Genomic DNA, 18,241 nt, shown 5'->3' with positions numbered 1-18,241 from the left:
GATATCTGATTGCATCTGATAGGGGGTGATTTATCTATTAAGCGATCATCCACCATGTTTAGGTCACCTGCAAGAATAAGGCGATACTTGTCTTTCTGATCTTGGAGCTGTAGTCATTTGCAAATAATTTTTTTAGTACACACATTAGGCACATATGTGTTTACTAGTGTATATTTGTTTTGCCACATTTCAATATCCAAGATCACATAGTGAGCCTCCAGATCTATAGTTTTGTATAAAATAGTATGTTGGAGCTCTCTATGGAGTATCACTCTGCTCATCTAGCTTTTCTATGAAAAGGAGCTGAGATATACTCCCTTATAAGAGTGGAACAGTCAACATTATCCCAGTGCATCTCATTTAAAAACACCACATTATTTTATTGTAGAACTTAAACTACTGTAAATGGGGACTGTGTCAAAACATTGGTATCTAATGTTGTGTTATTAGTTGCAGTCAACCTACCCCCACCGCATTAAAGTGGAAAAGTGCCTAGATAATGCTAGAATTTTCTGGAGCTCTGTCCTAGCATTCAGAGGTACCAGACTCGAGGAATCCACACACATCATATTCTGTCACCTCCAGCGGCGAGAGAGCTAGAGCTAGTGCATACAAAGAGGGGGAGAAGAACAATAAAGATACAAAACAAACATGTTAACATCACAAAACGCTTATGACCAAAAGAAGAGCTGAGCAGGTTTCATATTACAAATACAAAGGGTGCTGTATTATTTGAGAAGGAAAACTGAGGTCACATAATCTGTGACTAAATTTGGATTAATCAAGGGTGAATGGATGCCCGCGATGGTGAGCTTTGATTACTTTCCAGATGATCAATATTCTCCTGTCTTCAATGGTCAGTTGTGATGATTTTCTATAGGCCTCCTGTCACGAATCTGCAGAATATTTAGCGGATCCCTGTTCTCTGTCAATGAGTGGTACTCATTCAGGAGTGCGGAGTTTAACGGGTAGGGGGTTTTCACCAGTGACCCCCGCAAAGAGGTATGGGCTTTGCTGCCCCTATTCCGTAGGTGGCGTCCTCCCAAATGAGAGACAGAGAAGTGGTGAAGCTTGAAACACAGGTTTTGATAACTCAAGGTAATGTTAGGAGAATCACTGGTATAGCAACAGTTCAATCAAGCAATGAGAAAGTTTAAAAATAACTGGTTTATATATTTGGTAATTCAGGGTAACAACAGGAGCATCAATGATACAGTAACAGTTCAAATAGTCAATGGAGATGATAGAACTAGCTGGCTTGCAATTTAGTAACACAGGGTAACAACAGGAGAAACGCTGATACAGCAACAGTTCAAATAGTCAATAAAGATGATAGATGAAACTAGCTGGCTTGCATTTGGTAACTCAGGATAATAGCAGAGAAATCACTGATACAGCTGACGTTCAAACTGGGCAAACGTGGAATAGAACTTTAGCAGATCCATTCATGATAATTGTAACTACAGGTGAGTTACTAGTTACAGCGACAGTTCAATATGCACATAAGAAGGAAGGAGAACTTAGCTGATCCGTAAGTGGTGATTCCAATAACAAGTGAGTTGCTTGTACAATGGCAGTCCCAGCGTAGAAGCAGCGATGGAGTTGAGCTGGCTGATCCGTGAATAGCGATTCTGACAGCAGATGAGTTTGCTTGTTACAGCGACAGTCCCAGCGTGGAAGCAGTAGTGGAATTGAGCTAGCTGATCTGTGAATAGCGATTCTGGTAACAGGTGAGTTTGCTTGTTACAGCGGCAGTCCCAGCGTGGAAGCAGTAGCGGAGTAGAGCTGGTCGATCCAAACGAACAAATCAAGGCACAGCGGAGGACATAAACCAACAGGGGCCTAATCCCATAGGAAGAGTATGTAACTCAAAGAACAGGCAATGGACCAAGGGACCATGGGAGGTTTAAATAGCGCTCCATAATCCTATGCACCAATGGGAACTGGTAGGAGGTAACAAATAGGGACAACAAGCAGCACATGCACAGAACCAACTACATAGGAGCCTTGACACAAAGTAGTAGCCTGGATCAACGTTTCCAGGAAGGAGGTAGCAATGCCGGCACTTATCTATGGGAGCGGCGTGTGACACCTCCAATAGTCAGTATTTTCTCCTTTGCCCTGGAGTCCAGGAATCTGGCCATAACAAGTTGAAAGCGATTAGCGTCATCCTGCACAGGATCTGTGTATGAATGGACACCTAGGGCCTTTGTTAAGGTACTGCTTAGATAGTGAGATAGACGTTGACTTCAGACAGTCTTAGGTGTCTCCACGAAACTCAAGTTGTTCCTCCTGTTTCTGTTTATAAGATCCTCCAACATTTCCGACATCAATTGGAAAGATCTAGATTGCGAATCCATTGCATCTTGGAGTGGATTGCATCTTCTGCGTTGCTTGTGTGTTGTTCTAGGCTGGAGACTCTGTAAGAACTGGCGTTTACCTTGGCATGTGATAAGTCTATACCTGTTTGAAGGTCTACACATTTTTATCCATCTGGGGCATAATCACTTTCTAGATTGCCTTGGCCACCTCAGCAATTGAATTGGGAGCCAAAACCACCACTCAATCTACTTGGTCTGCCATGTGGTGATCTTGATCCATATTTAGAAGTGGTTGTAAAGAGGGAATAGGTTTATTAGTATTCTGTTTTCATCTACCCATCTTTGATGGAGTTGATTGTGGTCCTGGAAGAAGATGGTGTGTCAAGGAATTTGTCCGGAGCACACTGATTGTCTCGAATCTGTGGATTGCAGTCACCCAAAAGAATGATATATTAAGTCACATTTTAATTATGACTTAAGAGAAATCTGAAAAGGACTTCCTGCCAAAAAGGGTAAGGTGATGTATTTTAAACTGGAAAGTATAACTGTGTGTGATATCCTCATTACTTAAACATAAATGCAGTGAGAACTAAGTTTACCAGAGTATAGAAATAATGAATTTTATCCAATAATTATAACTAGATAGGACAGCACTTGTTTGTATATTGATCCAGGTAAAGAATAGTTTATGTACTGCTTAGAGTTGTCACTAGATGGCAATATAAACCTACACAAAATAACTAATTAGACTAGATCCAAAGATGAAGGTATGCTATATATATGCTATATAATGCACAGGAATACGGACTACTGATACTAAAGAACAGACTTAGACATTTATGCCATTGAAAGCTTTGCTTCTCAGATGACTGGATTGAACAATAAAGAGCTATCTTTGAGAGCACATGTGTCCTGATAGTAAAGTGGTTATTCGATTCTATGTCCATTAACACAGCTATTGTAGATCTCTTTATACAGCTAAATGATAGTTGGCAGATGTCAGAGAGAATGGGGAATAATAGGAATGTTGAGGCATCCCATTTGTATACAAAAGTTTAGATTCACTCTGAGCAGGCACAATGTCACTCGGCTGAACTAATGATCTCTGCAATGCAACCTGCAGCTAGGTGCAAGCTAGTTCTGTTGCAGGAGAGTACAGTTGCAATGCTGAAAAATTCCTTAGGTGCCACTTCAATACAAATTTTTAGTGTGCACCTTTTATGGCAATAGTGATGCACAACACAGTTTATATCCCCAAATGAGCGCTGATGTTTAATGAATCAAAGAGCGTTTTATGTGCCTCCTGAGACCCACTGTCAATAAGACAATGAAGCTTTCAATCCGCATTGCTGGAACAGACCATTCACAGAGGAGACCGTCAGCTTAACTCTCGGTGCAAGCACTTAGTATAGTACATTCAGCTGCTTCAGCCACTACCGTGATCAGCAGCACCAGGTCATTCCCTCAGTGGAGATTCAGGAAGGCTATGCAGCATGTTTTGAAACCTCCATGATGTCAGGTTCCACTACTCCCATTAAGATACTGTGGAGATGGTGCTCGCCGAGATGCCTCCAGATCCTGTGCCCGAGAAGCGGGCGAAGATGCCCGCCATCGCTATGCCCCTGGAGGGGCTGAAGATGTGCCTGGTGCCCGTGAAGAGGGCGAAGATGTCAAGCTGTGCTGCGCCCCTGAAGGGGGTGAAGAGTCCCCTGGTAGCTGAGCCCTGCAAGCGGGTGAAGAAAGAAGGTTACTCACCCGTCCATCGATCCAGCGGTGAGTATCATGGCTTTCTTCCTGCAGGTCTTGTGCGCGGGGGAAGGATGAGCCAATCAGGGCTCATCTTTCCCCGCTGGCCAATCAGCGGCCGGATGCGCGAGCCAATCGCGGCTCGCGGCCAGCCATTTAAAAGATTGGCGCCAACGCGAGCCAATCAGCGCTCGCGCTGGCTGATGACGTCGCACCGGCGACTATATAAGTCGCCGGGCGGCGCCATTTTCTCAGAAGTCCGTCGGCGGAGAAGAGGGAGGACGTCTCTTCAAGACGTCCAGCAACAGGATCAGTGGCAGCGGCGGCAGGGGGCCCTTGTGAGGGCCGTGAGCTACCCTGCCGCCCGAAGACTACAATCAAGCCGCCGGAGCAGTGATCGCCGGCGGGGAGCCCTTGTAAGGGCTGAGAGCGCCCCCGCCAAGCAGCCCTCAACAGCGCCGAACCGGAGAAGAGGCGCCGCCGGCTGGAGGGTCTGCAAGACCCGGAGAAAGAAGCGGAAGATGGCGTGGCAAGCTGAGATTCCTGCGCAGAGCAGGTAAGTTGACTCAGCGTTAAATTCGGGCACTAGGCCCGGGGCCACGGTCGGGCACAAGGCCCGTTGGCCCGGAAAATTAGGGGCACAAGGCCCAGGGACCTGGGCACTAGGCCCCGATAAAGTTAGTGGGCCAGTAGGCCATTTTGACAACGGGGACAAGCCCCTGTTAGTGAGACAGGGGGCGTGAGAGCCCCAGGTACAAGGGCACAAGGCCCTTAGGTAGTTAGTGGCCTAGAGGCCATAGGAAGGCCACAGGGCCTGGTTAGGGGCTGGTAGCCCGTAGGCTATAAAAGGCACAAGGCCCTAGTAGATAGCTAGGGAGGCCACAGGCCTCAGTAGGCAGGGGCTAGGACCCCTAGGTAGCAGGGCACAAGGCCCTAGTTAGTGGGCTCAGAGCCCTGAGGTAGAGAGGGGGCTGAGGCCCATTAATCAGAGCACAAGGCTCTGTTTGTAGCTGGGCAGAGGCCCATGGTGTGAAGGGCAGAAGGCCCTGGAGGTGGTGAGATAGAGGCGTGGGAGCCTCGTGAGTGTAGGCGCGGTCCTGTGTGAGGTGAGCACACGTAGTTAGGAGGTACAGTAGAGCGGAGGCTCCTTTGGTGCTGTAGCAACCTGCTGGTTGGCTAACAGCGGGGTGCTCTGGTAAGTAGCTTACAAAGTACTGTGTATTGTATTCTGTCTGTGCGGCGGGTATTGTTGGATTACAGTATTTTGGGTGTGCTACGTAATTGTGTACAGGGGCAAGACGTCAGGCCCCCATTAAAGGTAGGCTCTTGTTCCTGTGGTTTCCTGTGCTAACCCGTGCTGTGGGGACAAGTGTAGTTACCAGCATACACATAGTCAGGGGAGAACACACGTAGTTTTCCTGTCCCTTAGGTCCCCGGGGTCACACTGGTACCCAGAGGGGGTGGCTGAGTGAGTTGGTGGCAGTGCAGCACACCTTGAGGCAGTTCCAGGGGCGGCCGTGGTTCTGATTGAGGGTCCTCAAGGCTGGTTCCGTGCAGGTGGACTTGTGGTTCCGGACGTAGGGACACGTGTGAGATACCCGAGTACAGGCAGTCGGGCGGTTCAGTTCGATCGGCTGTTCCGTGCGGCAGTTGGCCCGCGGGTTAGTGTGCTGTTCCACTGAGCCTCAGCCGGGCTTAAAGAACCGGTCCTTAGGGTCTGTGGGTGACCACATAGCAAGAAGGCAGCTTCTTGGTACGACCTGGGTGAGGGGGTTAGGAACCGCCCTCCGGTTTAGTCCGTGAACACCGGCTGGTGTTCCCCGTAGTGTGTAAGTGAGCAGTTCCGTTAGTGCACCACACCTAGTTAGTCATAGTGGTTTGACTTAGTTGCGTTGCTGACCATTAGAACGTTGTTAGGGTCGGGTCGCTGTTGTAGTCAGTCCAGTTTTGTGGGTGCCATCTTTAGTCTCACCGTTAGCGTAGAGGGAGGCTGTGTGTTCTTGTCATCCGCAGGTATTGGGGAGGTGCAGGAGAACCGGATCGGAAGTGGGAGTGTCCCGGTGAGTATTACGCTCGATTCCCCCTTTCGGTCAGGCTCTCACCGGCAGGTGTGTGCGGTACTTGAGGCGGGATTAGTCCTCGGACTAGTCTTGGTCTTAAGTGCCTGTAGTCCCCCGCGTCTTGGCAAGAACAAAGTGAGGGGGCGGCAAGTGAGCTTGGACTGACCGTGTCCTCGTTCTTTGCCGTATTCTCGGACAGCCCTTACCTGGTAGGCACGGCCGTAATCTCTGTCTCTATCTTAGAGGGACATGATTGGAGGTGACAGGGGTTGCGGCTGCGGATCTGCTGGGATTGGATCGCAGCTGGGATATCGGAAGCTGACTGGAGGTGACCATCATTTTCAAGGTAAGTTCTTTTGTGTTGCGTCTGTCCCTGTCTTTCCCCGCAGGGGGCGTTACAATACAGATGTGTCACAGGTAATAGTTCTTATTTCCGCACGCCCACCTAGCTAGTTAGCCATGGATACGTAATTGCTACTGTTAACAGATGAATTAGAACATAATACTGCTCGTCTGCACCCAGTAGGGATTGGTGTCAGTCCAGGGAGCAGAATCACCTGTGTGATAGCTGCCGAAGGCAAATATAGTCACAGTCTCATAGAGTGATGCGGGTATGTCTCGCCAAGATAAGTCAGGTCGTCCGGTAAGGGATATTAATGTTAAATTAATGTTTTAGGCTGATTCCAGCCACTTACCCCACAATGAGATGCCACTATTGGTTTGGCAGGAAAATGGATCATCCAGACGGGGGATGAAATAAATCTTCCATACTGATGAGTCTTTACTTATTTATGCTACTTTGCCTTTCTCACTCCTGTAGCTACTATTTACCAGTCATATGAGTTATCAAAAGGTGGTAGGTGGTGGAGGATAAAAAAGCTGAGCATGGAGCGATACTAACATACGGCCATACCAGATGCCCCGCCCACCAGAATTCCATAATTCCTTTTAAAAAAAACATTTCTGTCTGAATCAGGAATAATTTTTGTTTTGGGCAAAAAGAGCTGTTTCAATATGACAAATCATTTGGCAAATCAAAACACTGAGCGAAGAGAGTTTATAGAATGGAATATAACTGAGCTAGTATTCCATCCAGAATCTCATAGTTCCATTTTTTTACATATCCTTGAACAACTACACACAAAACAATGAACATCTGACAACTGGAAAAATTCCATTGGGGAAAATGACTCAAATGCCTTCTAATCCCCTATAATTTACTGTCTGTAGCTGCTCCCAGATTTCTAAGGGTTAGTTACAAACTTGCAAAAGTGTTGCGCATATGCTCTTATGCATCTTCTTTTGCTCAATTGCACCTGACTTATAGGGAAGCGCATGAATTTGTAGGCCAATATCCAGGGCGCAGCGCAGAACACTGACAAGCTGTTGGTTTTTTTGGGGTTTTTATTTTCTTCAAGTGCCGGTGATCGGCTTTTTTCTCCTCTAATGGGGCCGCCCCTGGCCTCAAGGGGGCGGTCCCGCATTTTCCTGTACCCAATCACGCAGCTAACAGCATCCAACGCTGTTAGCTGCCCTATCAGTGTATTGCTTAGTGTGGTCACGTGAGATCTTACACAGAGCGCGCCTGCAGCTAACAGCGTTGGATGCTGTTAGCTGCGTGTGAAGATGACAGAAGCGCCGGCGTCTGGTCAGAGGAGAACAGAAGACAGCAAGGTAAGTACTTGTTAAATATCAGGGGTGGGGGACACATCGGATGTGGAGGGGGGGGAGATGACTGGGGGGATCTTATAAATTGGATATGGGGGGATTAATGATCTGCTAGTATGGATTGGATAGGGGGGATTAATGGAGTGAAAATGGGGAGGTAATGAACTGGCTGGAGGGGGGGGGCTTATGAATTGGATGGGGGAGTTAATGAAATGGCTAGAGGGGGGGGATTAATGAAGTGAAAATGGGGATTAATGAACTGGCTAGAGGGGGGGGGCATATGAATTGGATAGGGGGGCATATCAATTGGATGGGGGGTGTTAATGAAATTGCTAGAGGGAGGTGATTAATGAAGTGAAAATGGGGAGGTAATGAACTGGCTAGAGGGGGGCTTATGAATTGGATAAGGGGAGTTAATGAAATGGCTAGAGGGGGGGGATTAATGAAGTGAAAATGGGGAGGTAATGAACTGGCTAGAGGGGGGGTTAATGAATTGGATAGGGGAGATTAATGAAAAAGCAATGGGGAGGTAATGAACTGGCTACGGGGGGGGGTTAGTGAATTGGATAGGGGGGGTCATAAACTGTCTGGTGCGGGTTGATAATAATGACAGGAGGGATGAATTGGTGGGGAGGTGATGAAATAGCTTGTAGAGGGCAGGATTTCTGTATTGTGTGGCGGTGATGCTGACTGTGGTTTCAGCGGTCACTAGAATGCTAAATACTAGATAGACTGGAGTGTAAATAATTTTCATATATTTTATTGTCTGTCTGTACTAGAGGGTTGTTTTGTATCATTCAGGGTTTGTTAAAATTTTGCACTATAATACAATTTTTGCAATATTTTTTGCAATTATTTTTAAATACAGGGCTCCCAAGTTTCCAGAAGCCAACGGACAACACTCCAAGAACTTGCAAAAGAGAACACCAGGTAGTCTACACTGCAAGATCAGGTAAGAGAGGAAGTGCATAATGAAGTGTGTTTAATATATTAATGTTTTACAATTTTATTTACAGATATATATCTATATATATAGAATTTTTATTTACACACACACTGGGGGGGAAACTAGTGTAGTAGCCTGGGGCGGCTGTGACCCTTAATCAGGCCCTGCCAATATCACAGTCGAATATAGGAAGCACAGATAGAATGTGCAAGAAAGGTATATTATTGTTTAAAGCATACGAATAAAAATACAAATGCAACAAATAATGAGCAATGATAAAACAAACACATCATTATAAAATTAAATATAAATGCATATAAGTATATAAACATACTCTGAAATAGATTTATTTATATATATATATATATATATATGTATATATATATATATATATATATATATATATATATATATATATATATATATATTAGCCACTCATGAAATAAAGACCGTCTGTATAGTTATAGTTTGTGTTTTAAACACAATTTGTTCTTTAATATGGCAGTGTTTATGCAAAAGTTTGCCCTGTCCGAAATGTACGGACTAGGAGCAAGAATATACCTACTTTTCCATGAGAATGCAAACATCAAATTTCTTCTCATGATAGTAAAATCACACAGTACTCAAACAATTCCCTCCTAGGTGCCATTGTTGACAGACCATCCCCTCTCCTCTTCCCCCCTCTAGCTGTGCCCTGAGCTCACTGAGTTATTGTGATTATTGTTTACTGTACTGTGCTGTCTCACCTCGTATTGTAATTTCGTTTGTCCCTGTACGGCGCCGCGGACACCTAGTGACGCCCTATAAATAAAAATTATTAATAATAATAATAAAATAATTCAATATTTATCTCCATGATCACACATTATGACAAAGACTGCATGATCCAATCTCAATATTTGTAATCACAAGATGCAAACTGTCCCTGCTGATAGCTATAAATATGAACTTAGAAAGAGAAATTTGATCTTTGCTGAGGGCTCAAACAACTGAGAATGGCTTCCAGCACCCATAAGCATTATCATGATGAAGACTTTGATGCCAAAGGATTAGTTGAAACTCACTTTTCTCATGGAAACGTCCTTATAATAGAGGAAAATGTGGGCTTTCCTATGAAAATATTGCATGAACTGTTTTCTTCAGGTCTGTATATGATATAGTGCTAAAATCTGTATAAGTACCACTTGGGTTATATGAAGGTTTATCTTAAAAACAATAGTTGACCTTGGGGTCTATGTATTGTAATAAAAAATGAAGTTGTGTTGTGAAAACTAATTTCAATTTTATTTTTCACTTTTTTAAAATTGTTTCACTGCTGTTCAGTTAGTACTTTTAAATGTTAATATTGTTATTGTTTATATGGTAAAATAGGGTATCTGGTGTAAAAACTGTATTTGAAATATGATGCTAATAAGCAGAATATTTTCTTTTGGAAGACAAGGGAGAAGAAAAAATCAGGTGTATCGTCAATGCTGGGTGTAGTAAATTACCCTGTAAATCCCCCTTATCATTTTAGCTTTGCAGTTAGCAGAGAGTAGGAATACTGGTAACAATACAGCTACATCATTAAAGTCTGAACAGATGTTGGAATGTGTTTCAAGTGCTTGAATGAACAGCAAGTGTAACTAGTTAGGCTGTATCCACACTGTTTTATGTTAAACTTCAGCACTGCGGGTAAATGCAGATGGTGGTTTTTGTTTTTTTCAAATGTTGTCCTCTGTTTACTACAGGACAAGTGAAAGGAAACATATTGCTTGATATTAGTATTGGGTCTATAATCTACCAGCTATTCTCAGCCAGCAATGTTTACAAGGAGATCTATGTGGTGGAATTCACAGATGCCAATATTAAACACCTCAAGAAATGGCTGGAGAAGGATGACGAAGCCACCGATTGGTCATTTGCTGCCAAACGAGTTAGTCGGCTACAAGGGAATAGGTACAAAAGCTAATTTTCAAGTACATTGATAAAATACCCCTACATCTCTATGTAATAATATTTATATATACATTGGGTGAGAGGAGCCATCTTACAACTAGATGGTGCTCCGAAGAGAAGAAACTTTAATAGAGTTCAGTACAAACTTTGATACTGAGATCCTATTGTTGGTAAGAATAATTTTGAGCAGAGGCCAGAGCAACTTACTAGTCTGTAAAGAGGAGCTTGAATAACAGAATTGTGCATGGAACTTGTCAGTAATGCTATCCTATGCAAACACCCGTTTTATTCTGTTTAATCTCACAGGCGTCTAGAGTTTTATATAATAATCCAGAACACTTAGATGCCATATGTCAGTAGAAAATACATTTTTTTGTGTATCAGTAGAATAAAAATATAGTAATAATTAAAGATATGACAATTGTAGTAACACCAATCAACACATAAAATAGACTTAACAATGTGCTTGGACATGAATTGTGTTTTGCATGCCTCATTTATAATTTATTCAACGCCTTGTCCTCTACATTGCTAATAAATCAGTAAATCAGAACTTACAACCAAATTGAGTAGGTTTGTAGGAAAGTGTAACTTGTCAAATACCAATTAAATACCAGTTAAATGTAAATTATAGTAAAAATAATCATAGAAACCAAGCGCTACTTCCTCTAAATACAATACTACTAATGTGTCTGAGTGACGGTTTTTCATAACCTTTTGCTTCGTAAAATCAAAACTATATTGTACCATTTTCCTTGACTATCAGGCAGTTTCTTTGAGATGGCAGCTCTCACCCATGTTATTAATTATAAATATGCAGAGAAATGAGCTCATTGATTGGCAACCTGTGGATCTTCAGCTATTGTGGAGTTACAAATACTAGTACAATAATAGTTGGGGATCCACAGACTGGCCTGTTGTAGTCTGTGGCAGATAGGTAATGGAGGGTAAGTGATATTTTATGTGTTATGATGAATATTTATAGAACAATTAACCCTATTTATTTATATAAAATATTTATTTACTATACTCATAGAAGGGCTCATGTAGAGTTGGAAGCATATAGCGTTTAATGCTTATAATATGCTGTTTTAATTCTACACATGCCCACAAAGCACTAGAGTTGCGGCCTTATGTAGTCGCACACTGTGATCATGGCCGCTTGCGACCCCTCATGACTTAAAAGGCAAAATGTGTGAAGGAGGGGGCGTATAAGGACATGCTGGAGCAAATGCTACTTATGTAGACTGAGACTCAGAAGGGATACTAGTGGTCACCCCATCACTGGTGTAAATTACGAAATGATAGTGGTGATGATCAGCTTAGATGCATCAGGCTTAACATACCTCTGTAAAATGTGTCCTTTATATATTAGAGAATATATTATAAATGTATCCTCTATTTGAGCCTTATTATGTACACAATTTCCTTTAGAAGATTTACTTATCATATATGTAGAACGGTGACATTTTTCTTTAGACAATTCTAACTTACATTTGTGGAAGTTACAAAAACAATGTCTCATTTTAATGGCAACACTGTAATTATCATAGTACACATGTATGCTGATCTTTATGATAGTACAAATATGTGCTTAGACACTTATAAATTACTTTTATTTCATTTCAGAGATGGTTGGAAGGAACAAGAAGAGAAAGTGAGGAGAGCAATGAAAAGTATTGTTAAATGGGATATCTTTGAAAATAGTTGTATAGATCCTCTACTTGTACCCCAAGTCGACTGCGTTCTCAGTCTCTGGATATTAAATATAATAAGTAAAACTAAGGAAGAGTTCCAGAGGAACCTGAAAAATTTCACATCACGGCTTAAAATCGGAGGATATCTGGTGCTCTTCAGTGCAGTGAATATGACCTTCTACCGAGTGGGGCAGCACAAGTTCTTTCACCTTGCAGTTGATGAAAATTTTATAAAAGAGTCAGTAATTAAGGCTGGGTTTGTCATTGAGAAAATGGATTTAAAGGCTAGTATGGTAAAATGTGATTTACTTGATTTTGATCATTTGTGTTTCATCCTGGCTCGCAAGGAGAGAGAGAGCTAATTTGGCAGATGGGAAAATTAAACTCTTAAAGGTGATTTCAACTGACTAGTATATCTTTTGGAGTCCCGCTCTTAGGATTCCAAATGTATTCCTGCTATAGCTATCCCCAATACTTTTATTGGTGACCTCGACTGGAGAGTCAAAGGAGATTAAGCATCCAATGCGCTAGTGATAATGACAACCAGCTCCTGAACGAATGGCCAAGTAGCTAATCCAGTCAGGAGATGGCTGTTATTTGAGCCATTGTTTGGATTGTATCTGTCCTTTGACTCTCTAGCAGAGGTCCTGGGTACCATTGAGTACAGCTGTACCCCATCAAATGTACTAGTCTGGAGAAAGGATAGAGGTTGTGTATGAACTGTATTGATGTATATGCTTCTGAAGATAGAACACTTCTCCTTTTACCCCCCATGAAAAAAAATAACAAAAAATGTTTTGGATTGTCTCTTATTATGATCATATATATATATATATATATATATATATATATATATATATATATATACTTTTTTATATATATATATATATATATATATATATATATATATATATATATATATATATATATATGTCTTAATACATAACTATATTATTCCTTATTAGATTCTATGATAGTAGTCCACTTGTATAAAACTGGTGTAAATGATTAAATATTCTTTGCAAAGTGCTATGTTACGTGTAGACGCATTAAAATGATCTCATTAGTAATAAACAAAAATGCATGCATCTGGCTTGGGTGGTGTTTCTGTTTCTCCCAGTGCGCTAATGACAGAGTTGTGTTGCAGTTACAAGCAGAGCTGTGACATCACTTGTGCTGTGCCACACCCCTCTGACATCATAAGATCACAGTAACAAGCGAGAAGTTTTGAAAACAGTGATCAGTGATCTGATACTCCGCAAGTGTAGTTGGAATTTTTTCTAGCTTAATTGGTGTAGATACAAGTACAAGAGAGTCCCCCTTTAGAAGTACGAAATTAAATAGTGACAATGTTGCATTCGTGTTTGCACTTACCTGAAAGAGTTAACGTGGGGTGTGGGTCTGGCCAGTGATGCTGTGGGGAGGTCCTTGTGGCTTTGTAGGTGATGCAATTTCCTGGGTGAGTCACTCGGCTGGCAAAATCCTGGGAGAGAAGACATCGAGACAGATAAGGATAAGTTTTATTTTCTCTGTCTGCTTTAATTCTATCCCCTTTTTGTTTTGTCCTCTTATTTCTTTTCAACTGTTGTACTCTTTAAACTTTTATCTCTTTTAACCCTGTGTCTTCCTTTATTTCGTTTCACCTCCTTTTCTTGTCCCTCTGGTGCCTAGTTTACTGTGGGGTTTACTTTTATTGGGGGCCCCCTTCTTCATTATTATCAATAGTCAATATGCCCCGTCCTAAAAGGTTGAGCTCTAGGCCGGCACGTCTCCGCTCCCCATCCCCCGGCGAGTCTCGTCGCCATCTTGGGGATGGGAATGCGGGCGGGGGTGCGGCAGGCAGCGGCGGCGGGGGAGCATGGTCAGTGCTCCTCGCCGTCAAGGTGCTGGGTGGGGGGGAGACCCCCTTATTCCTGGGGCAGGGACCAGAGGCAGGAGACTGTCCCGCGGACGCAGCTCGGCGGTTCAGACTGAACCGCCTGGCAGTCCGCGCATGCACAGATCCCTGGTCCCAGCCCGGGAGTCACCTCCTGGTGCTGGAGCTGGGACTGTGGAGGAGGGGGGGAGCGGGTTAGCCGCGACTGACTAGCAGCCTGGCGGGAGGGGAGAGCAGGGAGTATTGGAGCAGGGGGCACGTACCCCTCCTCCCCAAGTGCAATCAGATACCAGGGGCAGCATTTTAAGTAACAGTCCACCAGAGGGAGCCAGGGAGGGAATTTTCGGCAGCTCTTCGGCAGTATTGCCATTAACCCCTAACGTGCCGTCTGCTAGGCAAAGAGGGAGAGAGAACCTTTGTCAGGCCCCACACCAGCTGCATTTTCCGCCCAGCCCATTTTTGTATAGTAGTGCTAGTGGGTCAGCATGGGGGGCGAGATTTCAGGCCCCACATTTTTCCGCCCGTAGATCACTTTACCCTTTCGCAGCTGGTGGCGGGGACAAGAGTCTAGAGAGAAGAGCCTTTTTTGTCCAAGCCCGGGGTTATGAAGCGGAGGGGAGGAGTTAGGACCTGTATGGGGCACGCAGAAATTGGGGATCCCGGGAATATTCGGGGGTCAGGGAGGAAGAGGAATTTTTATATGGAGGACAGACAAGTTATGGGGTAAGCCGGGTTCAACGGCATCAGCTGCCCTCCCACCCATACGGTGAGCACGCAAGGGAGAACTATCCACGGATGCCCGCGAGCCACGGAAGCGCGGGGGGTGAGAATTTGGGGTACGGCCCTTTCTCGGAGCATGTTAGAGAGCGGGTTTTCGATTACCACCATGGGAGCACAGACAGGGGGGCGGAGATGCCCCTGCTGACCGGGTATAGCGAGCCGAGTGGTCAGAGGCGCAGCGAAGAAAATCCGTGAGGGGGTTCAACTCCAGTAGCTGAAAGGGGGTGGGGGTTCGCGGCTGGGAGCCGGGAGCCGGAGCTTCTCGATATCCCCCGGGGTAAGCCTGCCGTCTCCTCGACATTTGTTCCACGTAGCGGGACCTCGCCAGACAAGGGGCTTGGGGGGAATGCCAGCTGGAGTGTTCAGGAAGCTCACATTGATATCTCTTCAGTTTCACAGGCCCAGGATCGGGTATCTCAAGAGCAAAGGATAACGCAGGAGGAGCCGGGAGCGGCAGCAGGGAGATCCTCACCAGGCACGGCAGAGCATTCGTGGGGAGCAGCAGCAGCGGGGACGGTGGAGCGGCTGGAGGTCAGCTCGGCATCGGGAGCCAGGACGAATGTCGAGGCCACAGTGGAGAGAGGTGAGACCACTTCCACTAGTACACATAAAGCACGTGATGTAAGCCCCCCGAAGTCTACAACTAGCGAGGAATCCTCGGGTTCAGGTCATAGGCCCCGTAAGCTGATTAAGCTTTTGCAGACGCAGCTAGGTGGCAAGCGAACCGCTAGGCCCCTTCAGGCTTTAGGCCCAGATATTGTCGCGCGTGCGGGGGATTCGGGTAGAGTGGAGAATGAGGCTTTACTATACGGCATTAGGCCAAGTGTCAGGGATAAGATCAAGAAGGGATTTTACGTGGATATGTTTACTTTGACGGACGAAGGCAAAAAAGGGCTTGAAGCAGCGATGGATAGGAACGGAGAAGGGGAGGATAGTTACAAAACATTTTCTAGATGGGTGAAAGGTTTTTGTGTGTTCGCAACCCTGTACACTGATTTTAGGCCAGCGGAGCAGGTGGAGGTATGGAAGTATCTACACCTAATTACAGATGTTTTCTTAAAGGACGGGCCGGTTATTTGGGGGAATTATGATGAGATGTTTTGCAAAAAGATGACGGGGCGGGAGAAGTTGGCGTTTTAAAGACATAGATACGTGGATGGATCTCATGAGGCCAAGTAGTCAGCGGCAGGGGGTTTCTCAAGGGAGGAGGTTTCCTGGGGCGGGGAGGGCACAACAAACCCTCCCCGGCAAAAGAAGGTGCTTCGCTTTCAATTCAGGGTCTTGTCAGAGGGGGGCAGCCTGCAGATTCCGCCACTCCTGCTCCAACTGTGGCAGTTTTCACCCCGCATCAGAGTGTGTTAGAACCAGAATCGGCGGTGGGAGAGGACGTGGGGCTGCTACAACAGCTCCGGGTCAAGGCCAAATCCCCAGTTAAGCTTGAAGTTTTAGATAAGTGGCTGTCACTTTATAGTGACGCCGAGGCCGCAGCCATAATTCGGGAAGGTTTTCATTTTGGCTTTAGAATTCCTATTTCCAAACAATTAAATTTACCATGGCCCCGTAATCTGAAATCAGCTTTTATATTCCCAGAGATTCTGGATGAAAAAATTGCAAAGGAAGTCCAGTTAGGCAGGATGTTGGGGCCTTTTTTGAACGTACCTATTCCCAATTTGATAGTGTCCCCGGTAGGCGTAGTGCCCAAAAAAGCAGAAGGGAAGTTCAGACTCTTTCAACACCTGTCTTACCCATTAGGCGAGTCGGTAAATTCCGCCATTGACCCGGCAGTTAGCGCTGTCCAATATCGGTCATTTGAGGATGCCCTTGCCCTAGTTCAGGAGTGTGGGGAGGGGGCCCTAATGGCCAAGATTGACATAGAGTCAGCTTTTCGTCTGCTGCCGCTCCACCCTGAATCGTTTCAGTTTATGGGCTTTAGACACGGCAGCGGTTTTTATGTTGACCGCTGCCTGCCCATGGGCTGCTCGATTTCATGTGCCCTTTTCGAGAGGTTTAGCAGCTTTCTCCACTGGTGCATTCAGGCTGGAACCGGACACAGGGGGATTGCTCACTACCTAGACGATTTCTTGTTTATTGGTCCAGACAAGTCCAGCAGTTGCTTAGATGTGCTACAATCAGCACAGGCCCTTTTTACGGTTATGGGAGTTCCCATTGCCAGCAATAAGACCGAGGGTCCTTTCCATTGTTTAGCTTTTTTAGGCATTGAGATAGACTCTGAAGTGGGTTGTTGTAGGCTCCCGGAGGACAAGTTGAAGAAACTGGGGGAGGCGATTGGGCTTGCACTTAGTTCTCCATACATGTCATTGAAAAAAGTTCAGTCACTTCTGGGGCTTTTTAACTTTGCGTGCAGAGTGATTACAATGGGCAGAGTTTTTTGTCGTAAATTGCAAAGAGCCATAGCAGGGAAGAGTAAACCTCATGCAGCGGTCCGGCTGTCACAGGAAATTAAAGATGATCTTCAGGTATGACAGAGGTTCCTTAAGGATTTTAACGGTAAAAGGATTTGGTCTACCCCTCCGGTAAACAATGCTAACCTTGAGCTTTTCACGGATGCTTCTGGGTCGCAGGGCTTTGGAGCTTATCTGGGTGGACATTGGTGTGCAGAGGCTTGGCCAGAGTCGTGGCATAGAAGCGGATGGGTGAAGAACTTGGTTGTGTTGGAGCTATTCCCGATTATTGTTGCCATAGAGCTATGGGCTGTAGCCCTATGGGGCAAGCACGTTGTTTTTTGGTGTGATAATTTAGGGGTAGTTCAGTCCGTTAATAGCCAGAGCGCATCTTCCCCGCAGGCGATAGCGTTGTTGCGTCACCTTATACTTTGGTGCCTTGAATATGAAATAACTTTTAATGCTCGCCATGTCCCCGGAGTTAATAACGAAATAGCAGATGCCTTGTCTAGATTTCAATAAAGGAGATTTCGTGAACTGGCCCCTCAGGCAGATAGCATAGGCATTCCCTGTCCCCCTTGTGTTTGGCAGATCATCACGCCGGCATAAGAGGTCTAGCGGAACGCGGCCTAGCACAATCCACATTGTGGGTGTAACGTGCAGCGTGGCGGCAGTGGGTCCATTTCAGCGCCTCCAAGGACCAGTCGGAGTCAGGCCAGTGGGATGCGGTGATGGAGTTCATGTGGTTGAAGTTTTGTGAGGGAGCGCCTAAGGCTCGTATGTCATCTACACTGGCGGGCATTTCGT

General features: G+C 45.0%; 1 protein-coding gene across 1 annotated transcript; it reads left to right on the top strand.

Moving 5' to 3' along the window:
* The first annotated feature begins 9,726 nt into the window (after positions 1-9,726).
* Positions 9,727-13,187, top strand: LOC142142801 (nicotinamide N-methyltransferase-like). The gene is made up of 3 exons (XM_075200610.1): positions 9,727-9,884; positions 10,472-10,679; positions 12,309-13,187. The coding sequence occupies exons 1-3, from the start codon at positions 9,737-9,739 to the stop codon at positions 12,736-12,738; spliced, it is 786 nt and encodes a 261-aa protein (XP_075056711.1). The 5' UTR covers positions 9,727-9,736; the 3' UTR covers positions 12,739-13,187.
* The last annotated feature ends 5,054 nt before the right edge of the window (positions 13,188-18,241 follow it).

Source organism: Mixophyes fleayi, chromosome 3 (genome assembly GCF_038048845.1).
Source record: "Mixophyes fleayi isolate aMixFle1 chromosome 3, aMixFle1.hap1, whole genome shotgun sequence".
Classification (NCBI taxonomy): domain Eukaryota; kingdom Metazoa; phylum Chordata; class Amphibia; order Anura; family Limnodynastidae; genus Mixophyes; species Mixophyes fleayi.
This window is presented reverse-complemented; position numbering and strand designations above follow the sequence as displayed.